Source organism: Trametes versicolor (assembly GCF_000271585.1).
Source record: "Trametes versicolor FP-101664 SS1 unplaced genomic scaffold TRAVEscaffold_2, whole genome shotgun sequence".
Taxonomy (NCBI): Eukaryota; Fungi; Basidiomycota; class Agaricomycetes; order Polyporales; family Polyporaceae; genus Trametes; species Trametes versicolor.
The window spans coordinates 3,276,241-3,301,431 of NW_007360322.1; the positions used below are offsets into that span (position 1 = coordinate 3,276,241).

General features: G+C 57.5%; 7 protein-coding genes across 7 annotated transcripts; 5 read left to right on the forward strand and 2 right to left on the reverse strand.

Moving 5' to 3' along the window:
- Positions 1 to 1,120: 1,120 nt before the first annotated feature.
- Positions 1,121 to 2,585, forward strand: TRAVEDRAFT_161766 (asparaginase; the record flags this gene model as incomplete). Its single annotated transcript, XM_008036397.1, has 5 exons — positions 1,121 to 1,358; positions 1,417 to 1,469; positions 1,518 to 2,102; positions 2,158 to 2,308; positions 2,369 to 2,585. The coding sequence occupies 5 exons, from the start codon at positions 1,121 to 1,123 to the stop codon at positions 2,464 to 2,466; spliced, it is 1,125 nt and encodes a 374-aa protein (XP_008034588.1). The 3' UTR covers positions 2,467 to 2,585.
- Positions 2,586 to 2,898: 313 nt separating this feature from the next.
- TRAVEDRAFT_26711 (uncharacterized protein) lies at positions 2,899 to 3,580 on the forward strand. Its single transcript, XM_008035400.1, has 2 exons — positions 2,899 to 3,467; positions 3,523 to 3,580. Exon 1 carries the CDS (start codon positions 2,909 to 2,911, stop codon positions 3,419 to 3,421), a length of 513 nt encoding a protein of 170 aa, XP_008033591.1. The 5' UTR covers positions 2,899 to 2,908; the 3' UTR covers positions 3,422 to 3,467; positions 3,523 to 3,580.
- Positions 3,581 to 3,948: 368 nt separating this feature from the next.
- TRAVEDRAFT_86823 (uncharacterized protein) lies at positions 3,949 to 4,872 on the forward strand (the record flags this gene model as incomplete). The annotated part of the gene is made up of 2 exons (XM_008036398.1): positions 3,949 to 4,795; positions 4,835 to 4,872. Coding segments are annotated over 2 exons (885 nt in total), but the record flags the coding sequence as incomplete, so codon positions are not given.
- Positions 4,873 to 5,557: 685 nt separating this feature from the next.
- On the forward strand, positions 5,558 to 6,761 carry TRAVEDRAFT_34577 (uncharacterized protein; the record flags this gene model as incomplete). Its single annotated transcript, XM_008035484.1, has 2 exons — positions 5,558 to 5,589; positions 5,642 to 6,761. The coding sequence occupies 2 exons, from the start codon at positions 5,558 to 5,560 to the stop codon at positions 6,759 to 6,761; spliced, it is 1,152 nt and encodes a 383-aa protein (XP_008033675.1).
- A 203-nt stretch (positions 6,762 to 6,964) lies between these two features.
- Positions 6,965 to 9,415, reverse strand: TRAVEDRAFT_142347 (MFS general substrate transporter). The gene is made up of 14 exons (XM_008036399.1): positions 9,079 to 9,415; positions 9,001 to 9,027; positions 8,918 to 8,946; positions 8,816 to 8,864; positions 8,680 to 8,757; positions 8,535 to 8,619; positions 8,116 to 8,471; positions 7,962 to 8,058; positions 7,711 to 7,903; positions 7,585 to 7,642; positions 7,496 to 7,527; positions 7,416 to 7,433; positions 7,291 to 7,358; positions 6,965 to 7,219 (listed from the first exon to the last, which is right to left on the reverse strand). The coding sequence occupies exons 1-14, from the start codon at positions 9,276 to 9,278 to the stop codon at positions 7,118 to 7,120; spliced, it is 1,392 nt and encodes a 463-aa protein (XP_008034590.1). The 5' UTR covers positions 9,279 to 9,415; the 3' UTR covers positions 6,965 to 7,117.
- A 3,379-nt stretch (positions 9,416 to 12,794) lies between these two features.
- TRAVEDRAFT_112584 (uncharacterized protein) lies at positions 12,795 to 14,710 on the reverse strand (the record flags this gene model as incomplete). The annotated part of the gene is made up of 6 exons (XM_008036400.1): positions 12,795 to 13,138; positions 13,199 to 13,230; positions 13,286 to 13,536; positions 13,679 to 14,344; positions 14,422 to 14,540; positions 14,611 to 14,710. Coding segments are annotated over 6 exons (1,512 nt in total), but the record flags the coding sequence as incomplete, so codon positions are not given.
- A 3,312-nt stretch (positions 14,711 to 18,022) lies between these two features.
- On the forward strand, positions 18,023 to 22,198 carry TRAVEDRAFT_69454 (uncharacterized protein). The gene is made up of 4 exons (XM_008036401.1): positions 18,023 to 18,383; positions 18,436 to 18,625; positions 18,693 to 21,256; positions 21,312 to 22,198. Exons 1-4 carry the CDS (start codon positions 18,326 to 18,328, stop codon positions 21,860 to 21,862), a joined length of 3,363 nt encoding a protein of 1,120 aa, XP_008034592.1. The 5' UTR covers positions 18,023 to 18,325; the 3' UTR covers positions 21,863 to 22,198.
- The last annotated feature ends 2,993 nt before the right edge of the window (positions 22,199 to 25,191 follow it).

Below are 25,191 nucleotides of genomic sequence, written 5' to 3' on the forward strand. Positions count from 1 at the left end.
AAAGCAGTGCACTCCAGGACCCCCAGGCTCCCATCGTTGAAATCCGCGAAGCGCGAAATCGGGTACCGTCAGCAGCCCGAAAGGATTATGGCTCCGGGTCGGAGATGAGGAACGACTGACTTGGGTAGATTGGCTGGACAACATGTCAACATGCATCAGGCCTAGGGCGGTCGGTCTATTGAATGTGCGGTTCGTGCTCCCACGTCGTGCATGGTGTCCAAGCGACACTTTCAGTAATGACTGGCACTAGTACCAGGGATGATGGGAACTGGACAGGTATAAGTCGCTGATCGGGATACGCCAGTACTCAGGGTATGTGGCGCATGAAGCAAGAGACCCCATGAGAACTTGAACTTCGGAGTACTGTCGGACAGTGTCCTGCTTGATGAGTGTCAAGATGTGCGGCGGTGTTCAGTGCGCGTGAATATAGGAAGCTTCCTGAAGCACATTCACACCAGCTGATCTGTCCAGTGCTATGTATACAGTGCCTACGTTGGATAGAACAAACGCTGCATCAATGCATTGAGCTTGCACTAGAAGTACTTGCTCACCTTTGCATCGTGGCCTGCATCCGCTCAAATCGCATGATGGTGGCGGGATGCAAGAACGAGGCGATCGGGCGCTTCTTTCAAAGACTCTCTCTCCTTCAGCAAGCGCTCGCTGCACCTCTCTCCACCCTTCCAATCAGCGGTGTCTTTTCTCGATTTCGCTGGTGTCTTGGCTGTTTTTCTCAAACTACCGCCTGTCTTGCTGTTCGACTTGCTTCGCTCGGCAGGAATTAGTTCTTGCTTGCTTATGTCTCGGGAATCGCGTCCTTACTAGGCCCGGGCCGTGTATCTTACACTGAGCTCGCGATTGGCCATGGTACTCACGGCTGACTCTCCTTGTGGCAAAGGTGCATTTTGGAGGGTCCATGATCTCTGCCAGGGATACAGCTCTGTTGGGTACGATAATTGCAGCACTTGCAGTACGTTTTGCCACAGAGCTTAAGGTACCATGTGGCATAATCGGGGAGATAGAGATAAGAAGGGTAATGTTATAATTACTGTCAGTGGGCCTTTCCGGCTTCCGATGCGGCACGCCGACTCGTACGTGCAGCTGCTTGCTTCAGACCACCACCATGTCCTCGCACGAGAAAGCGCCCCTCCTCTCGCACCCGCGCTCCGTCGATGGACGCCCGAAATACACTCTCGTCATCCATGGAGGCGCGGGGACGATGGACAAGTCGCGTTCGACCCCTGAGCTACGCGCGCAGTACAAGGCTGCACTCGCGCGTGCTCTCCTGGCAGGGCACGCTGTTCTGAGTGCGGGGGGAGAAGCTATGGATGCCGCAGTCGCTGCCGTCTCGTCCATGGAAGGTAAGTAGCCGTGTACAAGTAACTGGTCTTGAAAACTGACTAGCGCATTTACTTCAAGACTGCCCACTGTTCAACTCGGGGAAGGGTGCTGTGTTCAACGTTGCCGGGAAGGTAGGCTTCAAATCTATCTATGCGGTCTGCATGCTAATGTACACGCAGAACGAGCTCGAGACTTCCATCATGCTCTCGCGACCTCCCGCAAGCCACCCGAGCATTCCCCCCACCCGCCGTGGTGCCGGTGTCACGCTCCTCACACATGCGCGCAACCCGTCCAAGCTCGCGCGCGCCCTGTACCTCTCTCCGGCAGAGGCGCCCCACACGATGTTCTCTGGCGCAGCTGCGGAGAGCATTGGTGCCGCTCAAGGGATAGAACTTGTGGACGAGAGCTACTTCTTCACCGACGCGCGCTGGCGCGAGCATAGGCGGGGTCTCGGGCTACCTGACGAACCTTCTCCTCAGCCTGGAGATCACAAGGGTGACAATTCCTGGGTTCCTCTTGACCAGCTGCCTACCGGGACCGTGGGCGCCGTTGCTCTGGATGAGCGAGGATGCATTGCATCTGTCACGTCAACCGGCGGACGCACGAACAAGCTTGTGGGGCGAGTTGGCGACACGCCCATAATGGGCGCCGGCTTCTGGGCAGAGGAGTGGACTGTCAAGGGATGGTTCCGCAAAGCATGGCGCCGTGTGCGAAGGCAGAGCGAGACGGTTGCTGTAGGTGTCAGTGGCACAGGCGACGGCGACGTGAGTTTACTCGCAAGGCGGAGGACGTATATCATTTACTGATGGCGGCGCCCAGTATTTCATCCGTCTCGCGACGGGGTCGACTATCGGCCGACGGATGAAGTACCTGCACGAGCCTGTCGAACGTGCAGCAAAAGTTTGTGTGGAGGAGCTGCGCCGTGACGGAGGCGTCGGCGGCGTGATCGCGCTGGACAACGCTGGGAACGGTGAGTGCCATGATTGAGTATGCCGAGTCAAGCTGAGAACTGATTGATATCGCCTGGCAGTCGCGATGCCTCTGAACTGCTCCGGTATGTACAGGGGTGTTGTGCGGGAGGATGGTGTGCCGAAGACGGCGATCTTCGACGACGACGAGCTCGACTAGGTCAATAGCAACATGCCTTAGTGGCGCCGATGCATTTTGGGACAGTTGTCCATCGGACTGTGAAACTGACACTCATCCCTCGGGTCTCTGGACAGTGTAAGCAGTCGAGAAAGACGAAGAACGGGTATTGCACTTCCGCAGAGCATAATGGATCCGACGCGTACGATGGTCCAGAGCCCCGAGACCTTCTTCTTCAAATATAACCATCTTGAAGACTTCGTCTGCGCGCGCGATGGCCGCCCGAGCCCACGGAAGGAGTTTGGAAAGCTCGCGTCGCCATCCCACAAGACCTGGGATCTCAAGCATGTCGTGTCACCGCAGCACCGGGACCAGCGTGGGGCAGTGCGAGCGCCCGATATTATGGCGAATCGCGCGTTATAGTGCCCAATACACCTCGCTCTTCCGCTCTCTTTCACTCTTCCGTCCAGCTGTTGTTTACAACATGCTCTCTCAGCTATCCAACATTTTCTCCTCTAAGGGCGCTCCCTCAGCGCTCCTGGTTCTCAGCATCCCTAATGTACGCGCAGTCAGTATCCTGCATATCATTCCCGAGGACGGCGCCACCGAACAGTTCAAGCTCTCCAACACCTACACTCCCTCCACCATCCGCTTTCGCGGTGCCACAGAACAATCTCGAGAGGAAATTGGCACGGTGATGCTTCATACCGGCGATGGCGAGTCGTCCCTCGCTTTCCTCGAGAGTGTGGCAGACAGAGCCAGCAAGATCACGGACCGCGCCGCCACCAATCGCTCGACGCCCGAAGAGATTGGCAACGCCGAAGTCTCACGATGGGTGGACGATGTCCTCAAACCGGCGGCACACGATGCGATCCTCGCCATCGAGGGGCGGGCTCCCTCTATGAACGCGATGCAGCTTTACCACGTCTCTGTCGTTTACATCAAACGCTCGAAGCCGGGGAGGATCAACAATCTTGACGATTTCACGAGTATCTGACAGAGCCTGCTGCTCTCGCTCATATTGTGTCTCGATAATATCATCCGTACGTATCACCATGACTTGCGCGTCGCTCCTCCTGACGTGTATATATCATACAGGTCACCCCTTGTACCAAGTTCACCACTTATCTCCCCTCATCTCCTCAATCAAAACAGGATGCTCATTCGACACTTCTGGCGCTCAGCGCCCAAAATGATGGATATCATGGAAGGTCGAGCGCAAGATCATGAGGCCTGAGGTCAGATGCTCCCGCACGAGGACTGAGTCAAATTCATATAGGGCTTTGAAGCGTAGGGGACAGTCCCCAAGGTTCGCGCTCACACGCGATTCTTCAAGCTTCAGGCTCAGTCTTGAGATCTGAGAAGTTGTTTATGCCGAACTTCCTTGCATACATGCACAGCCTTCACGGCATCTCCGCTGAGCGAGTACTTAAGTCCCTCCTCCCAGCGGTTACACTGTCACTTTTCCCCCCGCTAGCATAGCTCTCCACTCTTCACCGCCCATTCCCCATGTCTCCATTAACAGAACGGTCTGCAGAGATTCCAGAGTTCTCTCGAGTGACTTGGACGGCCCTCCCGGACCTTCCGCGACTGACAGGGCCGACCATACTGCCTATTGGCCGCAGGTTTTTCCTGGAATCTCCTACTAGCATACTCAAGCTGGGAGTCTACGATGGAGAGGACGTCATGACCGCCTTTGCCCACTCCGCCCTCGGAGAGTGCGTCCCGCGCGTCATCAGTGTCGTTGCGCTTTCGCTCGAAACTACCGACGCCACACAGCCTCCTTGCGTACAGAAGGGCCTCATCCTCACACTCAAACCAGGAAAGCCGCTTGAGGAAATCTGGCCGTCGCTCTCCTCGCCGCAGCGTGAGACGGTCAAGTCGCAGCTCTGCGACTTGCTCTTGCGCCTGCGCGCGCGGCAATACGACTATTACGACCGCCCCGGCCGCAAGCCCTACGTGCTGTATTTCATGACCGGGCCGAGGACATACACATGCTGCACCTCCCGCGCGGAGTGGGACGAGTCGCGTCTCTGCGCATTGCGCGCCCCGGAGGGTGTGCCCGTGGATCGTGTGCCGCTGCTGGGGCAGGTGCAGCGCGAAACCCGCGGCGCCGACGGCTGGGACCGCCCTGTCCTCACCCACGGCGACCTCTCCGACCGCAACATCATCGTCGACCCAGACACGCTCGCGATCACGGGCCTGATCGACTGGGAGCGGGCGAACATCATGCCAGCGTACTTTGAGTACGTTGCCGCGCAGTTGATGGGCGGACACGAGCCCGAGTGGAGGGAAGAGCTGCTCGAGGTCCTCAAGACGGTCCTGCGTCGGGAGTGCGAGGCGACGTGTAGCGAGGATGGAGACTTAGGGGGTGGAGTGCCACCTTGCGACACAGGCGTAGTCGACGCAGTGGAGGCGAGGTACATGAAGACGATGGCAGCTTGGGATTATATATGCCATCGTCGACGTCGAGAGATTCGTACAGGATTATAACGATGACTGGTAAATCGTTGGACTTTCGATGCCGGACTCCCCAACTCTTCGAACCGGACCGTCTCTGTGTTTCAATTTGACTCGGATGTAGCGACTCTGGAGACTGGCGAGGCGTAAAGTCAGTCCGGTGGGTGTCACATTGGATGGTGTGGTGTATCTGTTGGCCAATGTCCAATGTTCTGTAGCGCACCATGCACTAATCGCCAAAACTGAGAACGAGAACCGACAAAATATACTCGTCAACCAACAACCATGATATTTCCTTGCAACCTGCGTTGTTTGCGATCCATGCATAGTTGCAGTTACTCCGGGCCGTTGGTCAGATATAAATCGGGCACATGAACAAGCGCCCACGCGGTGATTCTCGCCAAATGTTGTCAGCGCTTGATGTTCTTGCTCTTGCTCGTCTCTCATCTCCACCCAGCCTCTGCCATCTCGTGCTGTACTGGTGTGCACGGTCTGCATTGCAACCGCCCTCAGTATGCTGGCGCGCAGCTCTGTTTCCAAAATATGTCCGTGTATCGGAGGCAGGTGCCTAACAGGTCGGTGATTCTGCTGCCTATAGCTAGCTCGTCATGCGACCTTACTCCCTCAACCCATAGCCTCCTTCTCAAAGGTGGGAGAAGGATTCAAAAGAGGGATGCATAGCAAAGAGCCCTCTACAGCAAACGCGTGAGTGTCAACCAGTCGAGAACCGCTTGCGTCGCTGACAAGCCACCGACAGCTCGCAGTCCATATTCTCTCCTCACGTGTCCCCATGGGACCAGGTGTTCGAGGACATCAAAGACATTCAAGATCCAAGACCGCCGACGAGCAACCCGCGTTCCCTGAAGATGTCCGCTGGCCTCCGTGCGAGGAGTCCCCGTCAGCAGACCGCGACCGCACGCGAAACCGAGGTCCTCACCGACATGTTCTCCTCCGTCTTCAGCGCATCCAGTAGACTCAACACGCCTGGCACGCTCGGCATCGGTCGTCCGCAAACGCGGAACGACATGAAACAGCTGTACGGCAAGCTGCGCTCGCACACCCAGCGGCTGCGGTGGACGACGGAGGCGGACCAGGAGCTCGACCGGAAAAAGGAAGAGATGGAGCTACTGGAGACGGACGTGGCGCTGCTTGAGTGGGCGATGCGCGAGGTCTTCGGTGAGTCGCAGCGGTACGAGTCCGTGACCACGCCCACATCCGCGGAAGACGGCGTAGCGGAACCCGCGCAGCCGGAAGAGCCCGTGTTACACCCGTCGTCGTACCCGATCCTCCTCGCCGCGCTCATGCGCACATTCCGAGACAAGTACAAAGACCCGAACCTCGCGCTTTCCATGTTCGACCACGCACGGCACCTGTCGATATCCTCCTTCGTGTTCGGCTGCACGACGCCCGCCTACAACGAGCTCATTGAGACGCGCTGGCGATGCTTCCGCGACCTTCGCGGAGTGGTCGATGCGCTGGAGGAGATGCGCGTTAACGGAATCGAGCTCGACAACCGCACGCGACAACTCGGGGAGACGGTCCGGCGCGAGGTCGGCGAGCGCGACCTGTGGCAGGAGGACAGCCCACTCGGAACAGGCGAGGTCTGGGAGCTCGTCGCGAGTATCGAGCGGCTCACCGTCGTGAACAAGCCGCGGCGGTTCAAGGGCTCGGCACGGAACTTGAAGGAGGATGTCGGCCACGTTCGCAGGCGCAAGTGGAGTGCGAACCAGGAGGCGTGGAAGCAGAAGGTGCTTGAGGACGGCGGGAAGCCCACGTACCAGTTCGAGCGGTTGGCACCGAGGAGTACGTCCCATGCGTCGTCGATACCCTCGTCAGAGGGCCAGGCGCTGAAGGACGCGCTGATGAGGAGCTCATGAACATGTCTGATATCGAGGAGCGGGCCAGAAGTACTCTAGTAATTCCGTTATTAACACATGTGTTATGCTGCTCATCATACACCATCTACGCTTGTGTCTGATCTATACTCTGTTCATGGTCATGCATCTCGAGCTTTGACAACGATCTTTAACCGACGAGCCACGAGATATTTTACGCATTCTTGACTAGATCGTGATATACACCGGTCTGCGTGTCTCCTGAAGGATCGTGTAGGCATTAGAAAGCGTGATGGCGTGTCTCCGCTCGTAAAGTAGTATACATCCCTTCGAAATCATGGTCGTAATCCCCAAGCTGGACGGGCTGCATGCGTGGGCGCATGTATGAAAAATCTAGTTCAAGCCTTTTCGCTCAGGTCGAGGGCACGCTGGTGTGCCTTGCGTCGGCGGAGAAGTATAATCGAGACCGAGAAGCACCCGAACCCGGCGAACGCCACAATCTATGGGTGTACGGTGCAAAAACCAAGACAGTCAGCGTCGCTGTCTGCACGTGCTGCGTAGCATAACGTACCCCGCTGAAGAGCGCAGGGCGCCACCAGTGATACTCTGCCGTTAAGAGCGCGCCAGAGATGGGGGTGCCTGCAAACACCGAGAATAAGTTTCGGGCGGGGTATAGAGGTGGTGGCTACTACATACCTACGAGACTGCCGATACCTGGGATAGCATAACGTCTCTTGAGCATGTAGGGGCTCGCAGGAGGCGGAAGGGGGGCTTACCAGCACACGCGAACGCTATTCCCATTCGCGCACTGTACCCATCATGTCAGCAACAGTAGTGCTGGGGATGCGGGGGAGTAACAGCTTACCCAAGCTCGGACATATCGTCCGTCAGGTGCGCAAGTAGTGGCCCGAGCATTGCGATGTCTAGTGGGGAGCAAGACGTCCGAGTGAGCACTTCAGAAGTGCACCGGAAGGAAGGTAGCGGTACGTACATGTTCCGACAAAGAACCCATATATGACAGCGATCACGACGACGCTCGCAACACTGCTGATACCGATCATGCCGAAGATGAGGATGGCGCAGCAGAAAGTCGCAGTGACGATGATATTGTGAGACCCAAGCCTGTTTGCGAACCACCCTGGCGAAAGCCGGCCGACGAAACTGGAGGCATTCATGATCACGAGCTATCGAAGAGAGAGTCAGAGATATCTGCAAAATCCGAGATTCGAGAGGGTACGGTACCGAGTAGAAAGCGAAGGTCTTGTCAAGCCCGTGTGTGAGCGCGTCCAATTGGATGTAAAACAGGGGAAAGTAGAAGCCCGTAGCGAAAACCGTCATCCTGCCACCACATGTCAGAAAAAGCGTCCTCGTCTACGGCGGAAAATAGTGCACGGACCCAAGAGCCGCAAACACGTATGGCAAGTCCTTAGAAAACCGCTTGGCGGACACCCAGAGGTCTGCAGGCTTCGACTGCACCGTCGTGCGGGTGCGCATCATGAAACACGCAATGAGCAGCAGTCCCGAGATCAAGCCCGCGTTCGCTCGGGCGGCAGTGGCAAAGCCGATCTTGGGGTTGTTCAGCGTATTGTTGAGCATGATGGGATGGACAATCGAGCCGAGCGATGAGCCTGAGGCGACGATGGTCATCGTGAGCGCACGCCTCTTGTGGAAGTATTGCGAGATGATAGCGACGCTCGGGATGTAAACCATCCCTGCACCAAGGCCGGCACCTATGCCTTGACTAAGGAGGACCTAGAGGACAAGAGCGTTAAGCATGTGGCACGCATGGAGGTGTGAAAGAACACTGCCCAGCACCTGATAATACTGGTTGGGCTTGGCCAGGGACAGCATGAACAAAGAGAAAGCTAGGAGTAGAGAACCTCCGTAAAGGAGATGGTAGCTATGCAAGGCATAATGGTTCAGCAATGAGCAAACGGTCGAAAACGAGGATCTTACGCACAAGTATCCACGGTCGTATAGACGACCGGCTATCAGCCCCCCGGAGATGACCAGGAATGCATTCAAACTTCCTATCCAGCTATGTACGATTATTTCGTTAGCATACACTCCTCATTAGGAGTAGATGGGTAACATACGAGATTGCAGATGACGACTGATTACTGAGATACACGCGAGTGTAGAAGTCTGCGACTGCGAGTGAGCAATACTGCCTAAACTTCTTGGTGCTTCAACCCTACCTTGATACACTCCGAAAGAACCGGTGTACCTGCAAGAAAATATGAGATTTGTTGGCTAACTTCATCTTAGCTGGGACACGCACCCGAATCCACACATCTGACACAAGAAGCTGTAATCGGTGGCGTCAGAACAGAGCTTGGCGAAAATCAATATGACTTACGCTCCAGCGACGGTGAGCCATGCTGCTAAACCACCCTCCGGGACACCCAAACTCGGTGCCTGCGGAGGACCCACATCGTCCGGCCTTGCGGTAGGAGGCCGGGAAGACTCTCGGACCGTTGCGCTCGCTTCCGACTTGTTAATCGAAGCCGCGGCGCTGCCCACCTCCCTATTCGACTGTTCGAGCTGTGACGTCGACATGGAAGCCTGATAACGATAAGACGAGATCTAGTGTGGCGACTTGGCGACGACAGGAAGGCGAGATCGCTCGGAGTCGATTTTGAGCGGGTTAACCCTTAAGTACGAGGGGTCGATGGGCGCGAAGACGGAGAACGGGGTGTGGGGCGAGACGAATTCGAACAGCCTACGGTGAGATTAGATAAAGGGGGATCCTACCACCTATTGCCGGCCGACGGTCAGCAACTGTCGTCACCCGTGCTTGCGCTCCGAGGTTGAGCGGCTTTGGGAGATCATTGGACCATACCCGCTCGCCACGCCGGGTAATCCAACTTGCATGGTTGCCGGATGCGGTGCACAAGAGCAACTCCCACGGTTTCACCTTCTTTGCGGGTACTCCGCGAGAAGCGCATAGGTTTGTAATCCGCTTACATGTTTTCGTTGTCCTCATCATTAAACTGACGGTACTTCTACGATTTAAAGGCCGGTTCTTCAAGCTTCAAAGCTTGAGGCCGCGAAGAGTTCGCCCGTGGCGCTTTCTCTTCGCGTTATACTCAAACATGCAACATTCGACGCAACGTCCGAGGTGGCCGGTGAGTCGCAGTCGGATCTCTTCGGACGATTAATGTTGTTAGTCAGTCAGCGTTCCCCTGGCCTGTTGGCGCACGGCCAGTGGATGCCGGCGCGTGCGGTGTGGTCGCCGTCAAGTCATCGGACGTACATAAAGTAGTGGCGCCACCAGCTGCTCGTTGGAGTCACCTTGAGTTCGAGTCTAGACTCGTCGATATTGAGTCCAACGCCGCTCCCGATGCTATTGGACCACAACAAAATAGACGGCTTAGGCATCCAAAGAGCCTGGCGCCCCAATATCGCAAGTACTGCGCACATCCAGGAGATCTCCTTTTCTTCTCTCACTGTCAGATGTGTCTAGCAAATCTAGCAATGTACGCACCGAAACATGACGGTCCGCATCGCGGACGACACGCGTGTCGGACGTCCCTCCCGTACAATACACCCGATCAAACACTTCAATCTAAACGGCATCGCCACTACGCAGTATGAGTCAAGCAGCCCAGTTGGGCAAAAGTACTCCTCGTTTCCTACGCCGTCCACGCCGAAGAGTCTTCACTTCGGACCTCCAGCCCACTTGCGCTGCGGATCCCAGCGGCTCGTGTCGATCACTGGAGGTGCTGTCGGCCGACAGTTGATCGATCGACGCAGTTATGGCTCAAGAAATGCCGGACGCAGTGGTCAGTAAATGGTGTCCCTCTGCGTGCATGAAGAACTCGCAGCAACGAGGTCTGTGCTGGCTATCATGCACCTACGTTTCCCAAAGGCACTTGTCGCAGTTCACTCACCGGTCAAGGAGCGCTGAATATGGGCGTGTCGCCGTCTTCTCCGTACTGGTCGGGACGATGGCAAACGCGCCCTGGCTTGTAAAGCGTGGTAGCGCCTATCGATCTTTCGAAGGCTTGTACAAGGCCAGTCTCCGATAGTACCGCCTGCAACATCTTCGGCCGAGGAGAAGGTTTGTTTGTGATCCCTGCTGAAATATTATCATCATGCTGAGGGTGCTCGTCTAGCTACAAGCGTTTCTAGGAGCTGCTCTATCTTCGATAGCTTGTCGTCCAAACCATCGAACCGGTTCGAAAACGTAGCCACTTGACCTTCTAGCAACGAGAGACGCTCTTCCACGGTCAGACCGCTCCCCGGAGGTAGCGGTAGACAGCGCAGTAAGATATGTGTGGCCGCGTGTCGGTCCGTGGAGACTCCGCCCTTCTGCGCATCGCATTCCTCGCAGACAAGTGTATTACCTAGGGTCATTGGTGAGCAAGATCAGGCGCTGGTTAGAATAGAGGGCTTACTGGTGCATTCCAAGCAATACCAGAATGGCCGCCGCACCTGCGAATGGCACGAGATGCACTCTAGAGATTCTGTGTGTCGTTTGAATGCACCGGTGAGTCGTTCCCGTGCCGTCTTCACCGCTCGCAACACCTTCCCTATTTCTCGATAATGGTAAAAATCCCTCCGGATCTTGATCATGTCGTGTGTGGGTAGATGAGTCCGGTTTGCAGTGAGCGTCACGGTGGCTGCGAGGCAAGCAGCAGCTGTGCATATGTCGATGGCACCGTAGGTACTGCACTGCAAGCACGTCAAGCGCGTCTTCGTTTTCCTCGAGCAGGAGCTGCACGTAGTTGACCTGCAAATATTCATAGATCATATAAAGGTTGGTTCTGTGGTGCAGGTAGAATGATATAAGAACTTACACTGGCCCAATGACAGATCGCCGCCGGAAGGCATCTATCGTATGGAAACAACGCATCTCGTCGAAGGTGCACAGGCGTTCGATTGCCGAGCGCGCCTCTGCGAGCTCACGCCGTTCCTTGGGAGTCCTAGTCTTCGGGTTCACTTTCGCCTCCTTGAGCAGGAGCTCGAGATAGGCTATCCTCCGTTGTCGCCGCTCTTTGAGGTACGACCACGAGAAGAGCTTCCGCTGCACTTCTCTTCGTGTGGCGGACAACGCGAAGGCCCAGAACGCACGAGGCCTATTTGCCTCGAACTCCTTGGGCGAAGGACGGCACGCCAAAGCTTCCTGCGAGATGCGCGAGAAGTAGAAGCGAAATGGAAGGCGTCTGACGGAGGTGCCCCACGAGCCGGCGAGGGCCATATCTCCGGTCGCCAGCTTGTCCTCGAGGTCCTGCGGGGATCTGCCATCCGCGAAGACGCGAGTGAACGTGTACACACCCGTTGGACCCTCTTCGGCGTTGAACTGTCCGAGGATGGTGTATTCCATGCCGTACGCGGCGATGGTCCGTGCCTCGATTATGTCCACATGTGGGGAGGCGCACAACTCGAATGAGATCATGGGGGAGGCAGGCCAACGTGCATCCCCTAGAAACCCGTTCCATCGGCCTAGTCTAAACAGAGCTCGGTGAGGAAGCGAAAATAGCGCAGTGAAGAGCCTCACATTTTCTTTAGAGCGTCAGGTAGTTTGTTGGCGTCCTCGGGGGACGAGAATGGTTGAACGACTTCCGGGCAATACAGGAGGTCGGTTGGACATGGATGGTTCAGGATACTTAGATCGGGGATCATGTGCGCTTCCTCTCCATCATCGAGGGACTCGCATTCGGTAAACTTCATCTTCTCCAAATTCTGCAGAGACCAAAATTCGCCGACGTTATTCCAATGTTCGAACTGTTCCTATATCTTAGTTAACGCGTCAGAGTATCAGCGCGAAGAACATACCAGGCCGAAAGCATAGTTTTTGAATTTCTCTAGGGGATTGAGATTTTGCTGTTTAAAGAGAGCTGGCAGATTTTCATGAGCCTGAGATTAGAATGTTCGGATGTCGTTCGTACCAACGAGTCCGTCATACCGCTCCTGTACTCCGTCGATCACGTATAACAATGTATCCGCGGAATCTCCGAGCTCCTCCTTGTTGAGGATGACCTTTTGGGACAGACGGAATATATCCAGATCCCGTTTTAGAAGCAGATATAGCAGCGGGAAGAGACACTAAATAAAAAAAGTCAGCTTTCTTTATGACAGTACTTCAAGTGTTGGGCTTGCCTTCTCTATTCTCCCAGGACCCGTGATGAGGCGTAGCGTGTCCATGGCGTCGATGTTGTACTTTATTGTGTCCAGACTCTGCTTCAGACGTTGTTCCTCCACGTCGACATAGCTCTGGAACGTCTTGTACAGTACGTCCGGGCCAACACCGCCGTTGAACGCGGCGTTCAGCGTGGCTATTGATCTCCACACTTTGTCGAGGTACTCATAGGCGTACTTCTTGTTCTCCGGGCGGAGGTGCGGCAGGAGGGCGAACATCTTCGCGAAAATGTCGACGATGTGGTTTATGTACGTGGTCGTAGTGAGCTGCCATCCTATGCTACAAGTAAGCAATCTGGGCTCCAAGGAGCATCACAGTCGGGTTGAGTTTGTACCTATTGCCCAATATCCAAGCCATCCGGCAATCCTGCACGAATCTATCAGTCCTCCCGATGCGAATGCCAAGCTGATAAGATGCGTACGTGTAGTTCTGTGGGCGAGAAGACGTGAACTGGTTCACCTCGGCGACGGTGATCAGGCCCGAGGCATCCTCGTCGAACGCCTCTGTGATCGCCTGCAGCCGACTGACGTCAAGGATCTCCAAAAATCCCTGGTCTATCTCTGAGATGCGCGAATCTGTGCTTTCGCCTCTCTTCCAGTCTTCAACCTTTTGGAACCAGTAGTCGCGGAGTGCGAGTATGAAGTGGCGGGCCTTCACATGGCCACGCCATCGCTGTCACGGCGAACGGTGCACATCAGTAGCCGAAAACACAGAGACTGAAACATCTCATACCATATCTTTCCAGATCTCGTAGATATCCTGCATGAATACCGCATAAACAATGATTATAATCGTCAGTGGCAATGTCACTCACCCGGTCCTTGATCTTGTCATGAGGCCCAGATAAGACCGCATCGATGACTCTATCGCTCTCATGCACGATGACGCCGTGCGTCTCGTCCGCAAGCTCGCGCTGCTGCATCGCGAACTTGCGCTGGAACAGCTCAAAGTTCCTCCGCACCGCAGACTCGGGACTGTCAAACAGGTCTGCCTTCAATGCGTCGAGGCTATCCGACTGCTGCCGGGCGTGCTCAGGCCCTCCAACTTCATGGCCGTCATTCGACACCTTCGCCCGCATCAAATCCTCCAACGTGTGGTCGTCCGCCACGACAGCCGCAGGCCCCCCTCGACTGCGTACGATCTCCCCGAGCTGCCGCTGCTCCGGAGACACGAGCGCCGCGAACATGTCCAGGACCCCGTCGAGCTTGGCGTCCATCGCCGCTACCATGCGGTTCACGTCGTCGACCGTGCGCCCGACGTGCATCTCGAGCGCGAACGTGAACGCCTTGCGGCGGTCCGCGAAGAGCGCCACGTACGCCTTCAGCTTGTCGTCCCACATCGCGCTCTTGATGACCTTGACGAGCAGCCGCTTCTTTGCGTATGCGTCGCACGCGTTCGCGCAGTCCTTGATGTCGTCCGCGGTGCGCTGCACGAGCGCCTGCATGCGTGCCTTGATCGGCGTGCCGTCTGCGCCTGGGGTCTCCTCGTCCTTTACGGACCGCAGTCTACATCAACAAGTAAGCGCGACGAAATCGGAAGGAGCTGTCGGGGGAGGACGCACTCAAGGAGGACGGACATCATGTCCTTCATCTCCAAGAACAGGACACTGATCTTCTTGTCATTGTCGCGCCGCTTCACGTCGAGCTCGACGACTACCTTAAACGCGCCCACCGCAACTGTGTTCCACAAATCAGATATGGCTACATACATGATACAACGGAGGACACTGGCAGCATGGAAGCTTACCTGCAATGAACGGATGAATCTTCGCAACCTCATCCAACGCCTTGATGAGCCCCGGGAGGCTCTCAGCAAGTGAGCTGATGCCGTTCCGCAAGCTCTGCAGGGGGTCGCTCTCATAGACCGGTTTTAAGGCGGTCCCCACGCTTTCGGCGGCTTCGGCGGCTCCACCGACTTTTTCGACGATCTCTCCTACAGAAGGCGACGCATTGAATGAATGCTAGCATCCGACCATGACCCGTATCATGCGTACCTGTCTTGTTTGCAATCCTGAGGGAGCGCGCAGCCTGTGCCTCCTGCTGGCGCTTCTCAGCCTCCGCCACCGCTTTAGACGCGCTATTCATCCGTTCTGTAATGTCGGCGTCCGGTGCTGGCCCAGGGTCGTTGGTCATTTCAGATGGAGACGGTTGTTCATGACCGTCAGCTGACTGCCCTCCAGCGACAGCACTATTATTTGTGGCGGAGGGCGGCGCCGCGCTATCACCCGAACTCTCAGGCATCTAGAGCAAGAACATGTCAAACGCGGTGTTCCCCAACTCTTATATCGTCATCGCACTCACACTGGATACGATGACGCGCGGCCTTCAGCCCGAGCAGGGCGAACGCAGAAGCAGTGGCATCGCAGATATATAGCCACGCGTCGACGGCTGCAATACGCAGCGTGCGGTGCAGAGAAGATGGGAGGGAAGCGCAAGCATCAATGCATGCTCGATGCGCGGGTGATACTGATCGTGTCATGAAGACAAGTTGACGGCTCCGTTGATGAGATGGGCGTATTTTGACACTGTGTACGGACCGTGTGTGGAGGGCAGTGCTCGTCTGAGAAGGTGGGCGAAGAGGTGCGGATGCATTGCTGGTACACTTAGAGTATGATAGCTTCTAAGATATATCAGTCGTGCTGTACGGCAAGGTCAGATGAACATTGCTCAAGCATGCTAATCGCCGCCCCTTCATACTGTGCATCACGCACTACCTCATTCGTTGTTGAATATACATAGCTTCAGCGCTTCGCGCCTCAAGACCGTGAGCGGCCCATACGCTATGCGACTCACGACGAGCTTCGGGCTACAGCATCGCATGCATGCAAGTACAAGTTCTAGACTCGTGGACGGTCGTCAATACATTTGATCGCTACAGCGGCCCAGCAGGGGTGAACCTAGCAGGACAGACGCACCGTGCCTAGTCTGCAGAGCCACCGACCCCAGGCACAGCCCGTTCGGAAACAAATCCCCTCCCGCTCGATCGATCGCGAAAAGGGACTTAGCCGCATTCCGTCTTCGATGCATCGACCCCGGACATGGCGTGCCTGGTGCCCGTAATTTACAAGGGGCGAGAGGGACGAGAGGCTCAGGGCAGCAAACGAGCCGTGTTACCGCGAACAGACTGCATGGTTTTCATACATATGTCGACGGTTCCTGCTGGGAGGTGGATTAAGTAAATTGAGACATCGTGCGTAATTGCTATATCTCGAAGCAACGAGTGGTCGAACGTGATAAATGTACCACTCACCTCGACGCCCGTGTCGCCATGCCCATTCAGCGCACCGGCGTATACAACCAGGAACCAGGTACGAGCTCCCGGGGGGACGCGCCCCTGCCTTCGCCTCCAACCGGGGGAAACACCGCTTGCGTCGGACGCCCGGACTCTCTGTGGTATGTCTTTATTACTGTACCTGCCGATCGACAGAGTGAGAGAGGCCGGAATGCAGAGATTTACAGGCCACGGAGTGCGCAAAGGGCCGGATGGCGGGGCTGCATGAATGATGTGTTGTGCCGCGGGTCCTCCTGGGCCCTACATCAGCCACTAGCTTCACGGAGCAGCGACGACGGCATCGGCCGTGTCGTTGGATTGTCGTTTGATGGGATGCTGGGAATGTCACTTCGTGTGATAGCGGGGGGACGCTTGGGAACGAGGTGCGAAGGTCGGCCGATGCGCTCGGCACAGCACTCGGGCATCTACAACCTCGAATGGCAGTGAGGGGTGTGCGGCGTTTGTGGGCAGGGCAGTGTAGCAAGCATCGAGCGAATTGGTTGGGACAGGTAACATTGTTGACAAGGAAGGAGATTCGGTGCCAAACTTGGGCATGATTGAGTTGGGTTTGGAAAGCGTCCCCGAGACCGAACGTTAGACAAACGAACAACAACGAAGAAGGGTGTTTGCGACGGTAGATAGATGGAGATGTTGAGATGTTAAGATGCAGAGACAAAGGCACGCACCGAAGCCGGCCAGCTGAGGACCCTGCATATGTATATCCGCGGGGAATTGACTGTGGAGACAAGGAGACGCCGCACTCGGGCCATATGGTGCTACGATCAGCTTCGTTGCAAGAGCAGCGTGCCGCGAATGGCTTGTTCCCAGCGAGACAAAAGAATTGAAACTCAAAGCAACGTACGGTCTTGCACCAGCTGACCGTGTGCACCCACACTGCGAGCTGCGGTGTGGACATATACAAGGCAGGGTGAGACGGTTCGTGATCATCATCCGGCCATCTCGACAGCGGGGTTCTGCGCGGGATGGCAACAAGCAACACTCGAGCCAAACGCCGACGGGATCTTCGAAATGAGAGGTGGGAGCTCCCGAGAGGCGCAGCAGCAGTCGCAGAAGGTTGGATCTCGAGGGGCGATAAGCTGATGCGAGAACACCGAAAAGGTTCGTCGAAGCACGCGCGCACGCTTCGTCCGCCCAGACCGGTGCTTAGTGCAGATATGCCCGGTGCGTGCACGGAGAAGAGAGTGGGCGCGAGCTAGAATGCCTCAAGGCGGCGACATGTGCGGCGAGATCAGGCAGGATCAGCCAGCATCAGGCAGAGGAGTCCGATCCCTACGCAGGTGGATGGGCGAGACGCGCTGCGGGAGGGCGAGGCAGCCCGGAGGCGCAGCTTCCGAGCGCGGGGGTGGACGAGAGATGGAAGGAAGACGGGGCAGCGTCGAAGGAGAGCACAGCCTGGCAGTTCCTGTGATGATGGTGAGAACGCGGGATGCAGGTGCACGGCCCAAGCTAGTGCGATGGCACTCCACAGGGTCGCCATCTCGACAGCGCTCCCTGCTCGCTCTGCGGGGTGCGGTGGTGGGTGTGGAGGGCGCTGTGAGATCAGAGACTTGGAGCTGCCTAACCGGCTGGACGCATGGAGAGCACGAGCATCGGAAGACAAGGAAGGCGGGGGAGATGAGGGCTCGGAAGCCAGGGTCTGCGTGGCTCAGGGAAGTGGAATGATATATGCAGCGTGGGCGGGCGCACGAGAGGACGAGATGGACGTCGTGGGCGACGGCGAGCAGCGAACCGGAAGCAGTGGACGTCCGAAATGGACAGATTGCGGGAGGAGGCAAAGAATCCCAACTCTCCATCCCCGGCGTCTACTCCAATCCCCCCCGGCGCCTCGCACTCCCGGCTTCGACCCCGCCCGCATCCCTCCTCCGTTCTCCTCCTCCTTCTCTTTCTCCAACCGCCATCTCCGACCCCCCTCCTCGTCCCTCCTCGACTGGCGCACCTGGTCTTACCGCCACCGCTTTCTCCCTGTCTGGTGCCTATGATCTGAGCCCGTGCCTGGCCGTCTTCAACGGGCCCGACAAACAAACGTTTTCGGCTAGCCAGCATCTGCGGTATCGCCAGATCTCCGTCCCCCACCGATCCCTCGCGTATCCTCCTCTGCCCTCGGGGCATATGAACTCCTCCGCTTGAGCTCGTTCACCCTCTCTCCCTACCCCTCGTACTTTCTTCCCCTATGCCTGGTGTCTCTAGGTCCCAGCGCGCGGAGGCAAAGTACAATGTAACCCTTGACTGTACGGAACCCCTCTTGCCACTGCCCTGCATTCCCTTGACCTTTCTCCACAGATCCCAACCTCGGGCTTCACTCTGCTGCATCGTCTGGAAACCTTGGCCTCGTAACCTATGCGATTGACCACGGTCAACCTGTGAACTCTGTTCTCGACGGCGTCCTCCCCCTCCATGTCGCAAGCTCAGGGGGGAACGACTTGATTGTTCGGCTCTTAATCGAGCGTGGAGCAGATGTCAACGCCCCGAGGTGAGTTCATGACGCTTCCTATGATGACGCCTGCAAAAATAAACCGCGACCATGCGTCCCTCCGCAGGCTACCCCGCAAATATTCCAGCGACAGACACAGAGATGCCTCCGCACCCATCGTAGGAACCTCCGGCGCGACGCCTATGCATTTCGCAGCTGCAAACGGACACGAGAACGTGGTCCTCACCCTCCTCCTACACGGCGCACACCCCTGCCGCGCGGACAAGCATGGCGTGACCCCGGAAATGCTCGCGCGCCAGAACGGCTGGACCCGGTGTGCCGACCTATTGAATCAATGGACGCACGAAATGGACAAGGACTTACGCGAACGCGAGGTGCTTGGCGGCGCCCCCGCGCCGGAGGCCGAGCCATCCTCGCGTCTCGAATTGCTGCTTGAGTGCAAGGTCGCCGAGAAGAAGGTCAAGGTCAAGCGCTCAATTGACAACGCTCTACACATGCTCAGGCCGGGACTGCCGACCCCTCCGACGTCGGGTCAGCTCCAGTCCGATGCCTCATACACGACGTCACCACCTCCTATGACGGAGAAGACGTTCTCAGATCACTCTGCAGACGCCAATGAGCCCTATCCAAGGCGGCCCTCACTCCCGCACATATTCGACCCAGCGCCGTACATGCACAGTTCACCGCAGAGCCAATCAAGCCACCAACATACCAAGTCATCAGGGCGGCCCTCATTTTCATCCTCACGCAGACCCCGGTCGGCCGGCACGGACGCCGAGCCTTCAGCCTCTACCTCATCCACCCCAGGGCGACTCAGGGGCAAGATCTCCCTCCTGCATATGTTCAAGAAGTCGGCCGGAGATTCTCCTGCGTCCACAGCAGGTCTCCCGGCGACCCCGGACAGCAGGGAAAGCCTTTCTGGGTATGCATCGTCGAGCTCTGCGTTGACGTCCGCGTCCGCGTCGCCGGCGCCAGAGCGGGACACCGATCAGAGCAGAGTACCGTCGTCACAATCGCCGCTACGCGCGCGAGCATCGGAGTCTGGGCTTTTGTCCTCTGCGGGAGGCTCGCCCTATCTCACGACCATCCCGAGCAGCCGGAGCAGGCTCACGAGCGAGAGCGCGTCCATAGCGGAGCCCTTCCAACCGCCGCTTGCCGTCGAGTTGCATCGCAAGCTCTCCGCAGAACGCCTTCGTGCCCGATCCGGATCGGGCTCCAGCTCGAATGGCACCACAGAGGGTCTCGGCAACAACTCGTCGCCCCGTCCGTCCCAGCAAGCGCTCCCATCGCAGTCCTCACTCCAAGGCCATCGAAGTCCGCCTACGCGCCCGGGGATACTTCGCCCCCATCATAGGTCTACCTCGTCCGGCCAGTCGCAGGCACCGCCAGTGCCGCAGTTACAGCCGGAAGGCTCCATGCGATCGCTGAGGTTCGATTCAACTGCGTCCTCGCAGCCCATGTCCTCGAAGCGGTCAGCTCTCAGCGTGAAGGTTTGCAACAGCGTCAACTCCCTCCGAGGGCGGGTCCAAGGCGGCGAGAGCCCGCGGTCGCCGCGGCACCCGTCGACGTCACGGACCAACGTCCGTGAGTCCCCGAGCTTCAGTGATTCGGTACGCCGCGTCCCGTCGCAGGCTGTCGTCGACGACGATGAGGAGGAAGGATACGGAGAGGTCATCTCTCCGCGCCTGGGCCTTGGTCTGGTACTTCCGGAAGGCAAGTCGCGCCTGAATGAGCTCCGTGCGGACAGGCCGCGCCGGCCTTCCGCAGGCTCGCAATTATCGCATGATTCTTCACCTGTCCCGTCCCCCACTGCTGCCCAAGGCGAGTCGACGTTCGACTGCCCGTTCAGCATAAACCGGCCCCCACCCCAATCATTCCCGTCCGACGGCGCACAATCACAATCGTCACGGCCGAACCTTCTTGGCATCCATGGTGTCGACAATCGTGGTCGCGGCGATAGCATTGGGAGCATGAGCACGAGCACCGACGCAAGCGCGAGCGCGCCACAAACCCCTCTACCCTCTGCGGGCTCTGCGCTCGGCCTCGGGCTGCAAATCCGGTCCCCCGAAGCTCTCATGCTAGACCTCCCCTCGTCGGCCGACCTGCCCCTCGTCTCCTCCTCCGAAGAGAGCGACAAGGACAAGGCGCGCAGCCGCACGGACTCGTCGGTGTCCGGGGTGTCCGGGCTCTCCGAGATGTCTCCGCGGATGCGCGGCGCGCACCCGCTCGACATCGACATCCGCGCGATCAGCTCGCACGCGCAGGCGGAAGCCCTCGTGCAGCGCGCGCAGAAGAGCATCCTCGAGATGGAGGACGGCGACCTCGAGCTCCCCGGGCTGCTCTCATCCGCGGGGAGCACTACCAGCGCCACGACGGGCGGCGCGAGCGCGCGCACGCCGCTGAGCGCGAAGCTCGCGGCGTATGGCGAGACGCTGGCGATCGAGCGGCGGTTCAAGGAGCGTGAGCGCGAGATGGGGCGGAGCGTTAGTGGGAGTGCTGGGGGCGAGACGCCGTTTGGGAGCCCGACGACGCCGAGTGGGCGGAGTCCTGGGGGCGAGCTGAGGCCGCGCCATTCGGAAAGGGGGCTGAGGAAGTTCAGTCTGGAGGAGAGGCCGGCTGAGTTCAGAGCACCCAGGCGGTCGAGACCGCGGAGACCGCATACTGCTGACGGTCAGTTTCTCCCCTTCGGAGTGCTCGCGTTCGCAACTGATGCACGGTATGCTAGGTGATACCCAGGATCCATCGCCAGGCTTCCTCTCAGCCAGCCACAAGCCTTCGCTGTCCGGCAGCGCAGTGCTTGTCTCGCGCTCGTCTAGTTCGGCCGACGAGAACCACCACATGCACGCACGCGTCGCGTCGACACCCTCGTCTGCGCGCACCCTCCCAGCGATCTCCACCCCCTCCCCCACACGCAGCCCACCGCGTATCGTGCGCTCACGCACACCGGACCCCGCTTCCCGCTATCTCGCGGCCAGCCCCTCCTTCCAGAACCCATCCCCCGCGACGTTCGGCGTACCGCTGTCGCGCGTGTCGACGGCGCCGCCGCGGCACGCCTCCCCAGACATCATCGTCAGCGAGCGCGAGAGGGAACGCGCGCGCGCGAACAAGCTCATGAAGATGGGACTTGCCGCGCACGACGTGTTTCCGCGCACGCAGTCGCCGTACGGGCATGTGCGCAATGGCGGCGGGAGCGGCGGGAGTGGCGGCGTGGGCGTGGGGAAGCAGCGGTTTGGGGGGATCAGGGGCTTCGTGCAGACGCTTACGGGGAAGAGCTGAGCGTGAACGCTGTGGCCCCCTTCTTCCTCCGCATTACCCCGTGCAGACGCTGTCGCGGATCGCTGAGGCGTCCCGCCACCGCCATGCCGTATCGTCGACGTCGATTGTCGCCGCTCGCCGTTATTTTCGTTGCCACACCCTTTCTTGCAACACCCGCCGCCCAGTCGGCCGTGCGTCGTTCAACCATCCCACTTGCATCGCTCGACCATCCAATCATTATCATCCATCCATCCACCCATTCATTCATTCGTACTCACTCGCACACTCACTGACTCCGGGCGCGCCACGCGCCGCCCGCCCATCTTGTCGCATTCGTTTCGCTCTCGCCTCGTTCGATCACCCGGAGGAGGAAGCCGCAGGGGGAGATCGGTTTTCTTGTACGATGTAGCGTGATAGTGTACCCCGTACCCCGCCCGCCGCGGCTGGTGTTGTTTGTCGTATACGTGTTCCATATCCCCCACTGCCCGCCTGTTCCCGTCCTGGGGTGTATTCTTCTGTATCACTGTGTCTGTGCCCTGTCCCTTGTCTGCGTCGTCGTCGTCGTTGCACGTGTTTATGTCGTATATGTTTTTATTATTCGCGCAGAATGGCATGGCGCCCGTCGTGCGCCCGCTGCAGCTGGTGTCGTCTGTTGTCTGTAAAGCTTGCTGTCTGCGTGCGAAGTGTGCTCATCGATATCCCAGACTATATATCTATGGTCAGATGCCGTCTGAATGGTCGAAGTCGGCTGGGCGTCGGTCCCCGCTGCCTCTGGTAGTTGAGCGGCTGCAGTTCTGTTGATGTAGCATGTGTATGCTGATATGTGGGTTACGGTGTGGGTTACGGTGTCACTAGTATATATGATGTTTACGGCAATATCAATGCAGTGGGAAGCGGCGAAAGGCTGGCTGGCAGTGTTTACCCACATCCAAGAAGTCGCGCGTCCAGAAATTCGCACGTCCAAAAAATCGCGCATCCAAGAAGTCGCGCATCCGAGAAACCGCGTATCCAGAAAACCGCGCAGCTGCGTACTCAATTGGTTGTCTGTCGGGATGAGTGTGGCAAGTTACGAGGCAAGTGGGCGCTCCGACCAGACCTGGGGGGGATATAAGCTGGGCTCCTCGACGACCAAGGAGTTTCTCCAGTCCACCATCTCACAACTCCAAAGCTCATCTTCCACTCAACTCACCTCGCAACTTTTCATCATGTACTCCGTACGTGCACACGTCTCACCCTTACCCTACATTGCATATGCTGACCACCGGTGTGCTCCTATGTAGACCACCGACGCTCCGAAGAACGCGGCCGCTTGCGGCATCGACTCCTGTAGCTGCGGCGAGGCGTAAGCATCACCCACATTGAAGAGGGCTTGGCAACTCACCTTCTCTTCTAGTTGCGGCTGCAAGGCCAGCGAGTGCAAGTGCTGAACGCCTCGCCAATGCAAGCCGTCTCCCTATCCCTCGTGTTCAGTGATCACATCCCTCTACCTCCCCGATCAAGTCTTGCGTGGGTAGTACAGGGTCAGCGCGTCGGATAGGCTGCATGCTTGGGACTCTGTAACACCAGTGATTGTACTATCCCGTGAATGTAAGCCAATATGTGCTGTACCGCGAGGGCGAGACTGCTGCGAGGTCGTGCTCACAAGTGGGGGCGATCTGGGTACCGATCCCATATGAGTGTGCTAGATTATGGTACACGCGAAGCATCTTACGCTGCGCGGAGGTTATGTCAGTCTGCTGTCGTGAGGGACATGACTAGACGCACCGATATCAGCATATCGTTGCCTTCGGTCGGGGTCGATGTCCTGGAGCTTGTTCAGGAGGTCCAGGCGCTCGCTTCCCAGGTCGCGCTTCCCCTCACTAGTCATCACATCTCCGTATCTCTTCAGAAGAAGCCTCTCTTAGAAGACGAGCGACTCCATGCACCCTACCGTGTGTATTAGTCGGCTGAAACGAGGAATATCTAAGCTGAGAGCGAGAAAGGCACTGACACTTACTGTCCGGTTGCTCATCCAGGAGCTCTTGGATGGAGGCGATCTCCCTCTCGAAGATATTCCGGGCGTCGCCTGCTTCTAGATCACTGCCTGCCGTCTGACATTGCAGACAGAAGCGTCCTTGGTCTGATAAGTCACCCTGACTGGCTCTTACAGTTACGGGGTCGGCGTTCAGCATCTTCTCGACGACGAACAGCTCTGATAATATTGCCGCTAGCCATTAGCGTTGGTCTCGGAGGGGGGGGGGGCATCAGGGGGCATCAGCATCAGGGGGCATCAGGGACTTGTTGCAGACACCATTGACAGTGGTTCCATATCCAATATACCTTCGGGTGTTGCTTGGAAAAAGGTGGTGGTCAGCAATAGGTCATTGATCGGCGTAGGTGTGCTGATATACCTATCGTCAGCGGGTAGATAGCTCAGAAAGTGAATAAATAGTACCGGTATGAGAATCAACCGTTGAGGAGGATGTTCCTGCAGTAATTCCAGACGATGTAGAACTGAGGATTGACATGGAGCAACTTGGTGGTGAGATCGAAGGGTTCAGGGATCCAAATCTTTTCTTTCCGCTGTGCTAGTACGTGGTCATATAACTGCGAGTATGAAGTACGGTCGCGGTCAGAACTCACTCTGGGGAGGACCTCCTCGGTGAGTTACGCGCGCTCCCGCTCTTTCTTCACAGCGGGAGCTTCACGTAAGTATTTGACCTGTTTAACGCCGTGATGCACATCTATTAGTATGCGCCAGAGGATATGGTGGTCTGAAGGATATCATATCAGATGGCGGAGGAAAAATGAACGGGGCGAATGAGCAAGAGCAGGGAGAGATGGTAGGCTCGTAAACCAGCCTCACGTTCGGAGGCGGAAGACAATCGTTCCTCCCGAAGGGAGGCTGGAACCTCTTGTGAGGGGGGGTGGTGGTGACCCCCGTGGGAACGACGCGCCAAAAAGTGTCTCGAGGCCTCTCCTCGCCTCTCCTCGCACGCCGATCTACCCAGCGAATATTCTTGAAAATAAAGGGGCGGACTCACAGCACCGACTGTTCGTGATAGAATATCTTTTGTCATGACATTCTGCACATAGCCCGCCATGCAACTTTCGACGACGCAGGGCTTCAGCCACCCGTTCAATGTCCGCTGACATCTCTCGCCCAGGAATTGCAACTCAGCCGTTCCCACGGGGGTCACCACCACCCCCCCCTCACAAGAGGCTCTAGCCTAAGAGATGGTGCAATAGGGTGCAATGCATAGACGCCCGCGATCAGAAGGGGAACGTCGCCGACCATGCGAACAAATAAAGCCAAATTGTGCACGCGCCCGCGTCACATCAGGGATCCCTTCGCAAATTTGGACCATTAC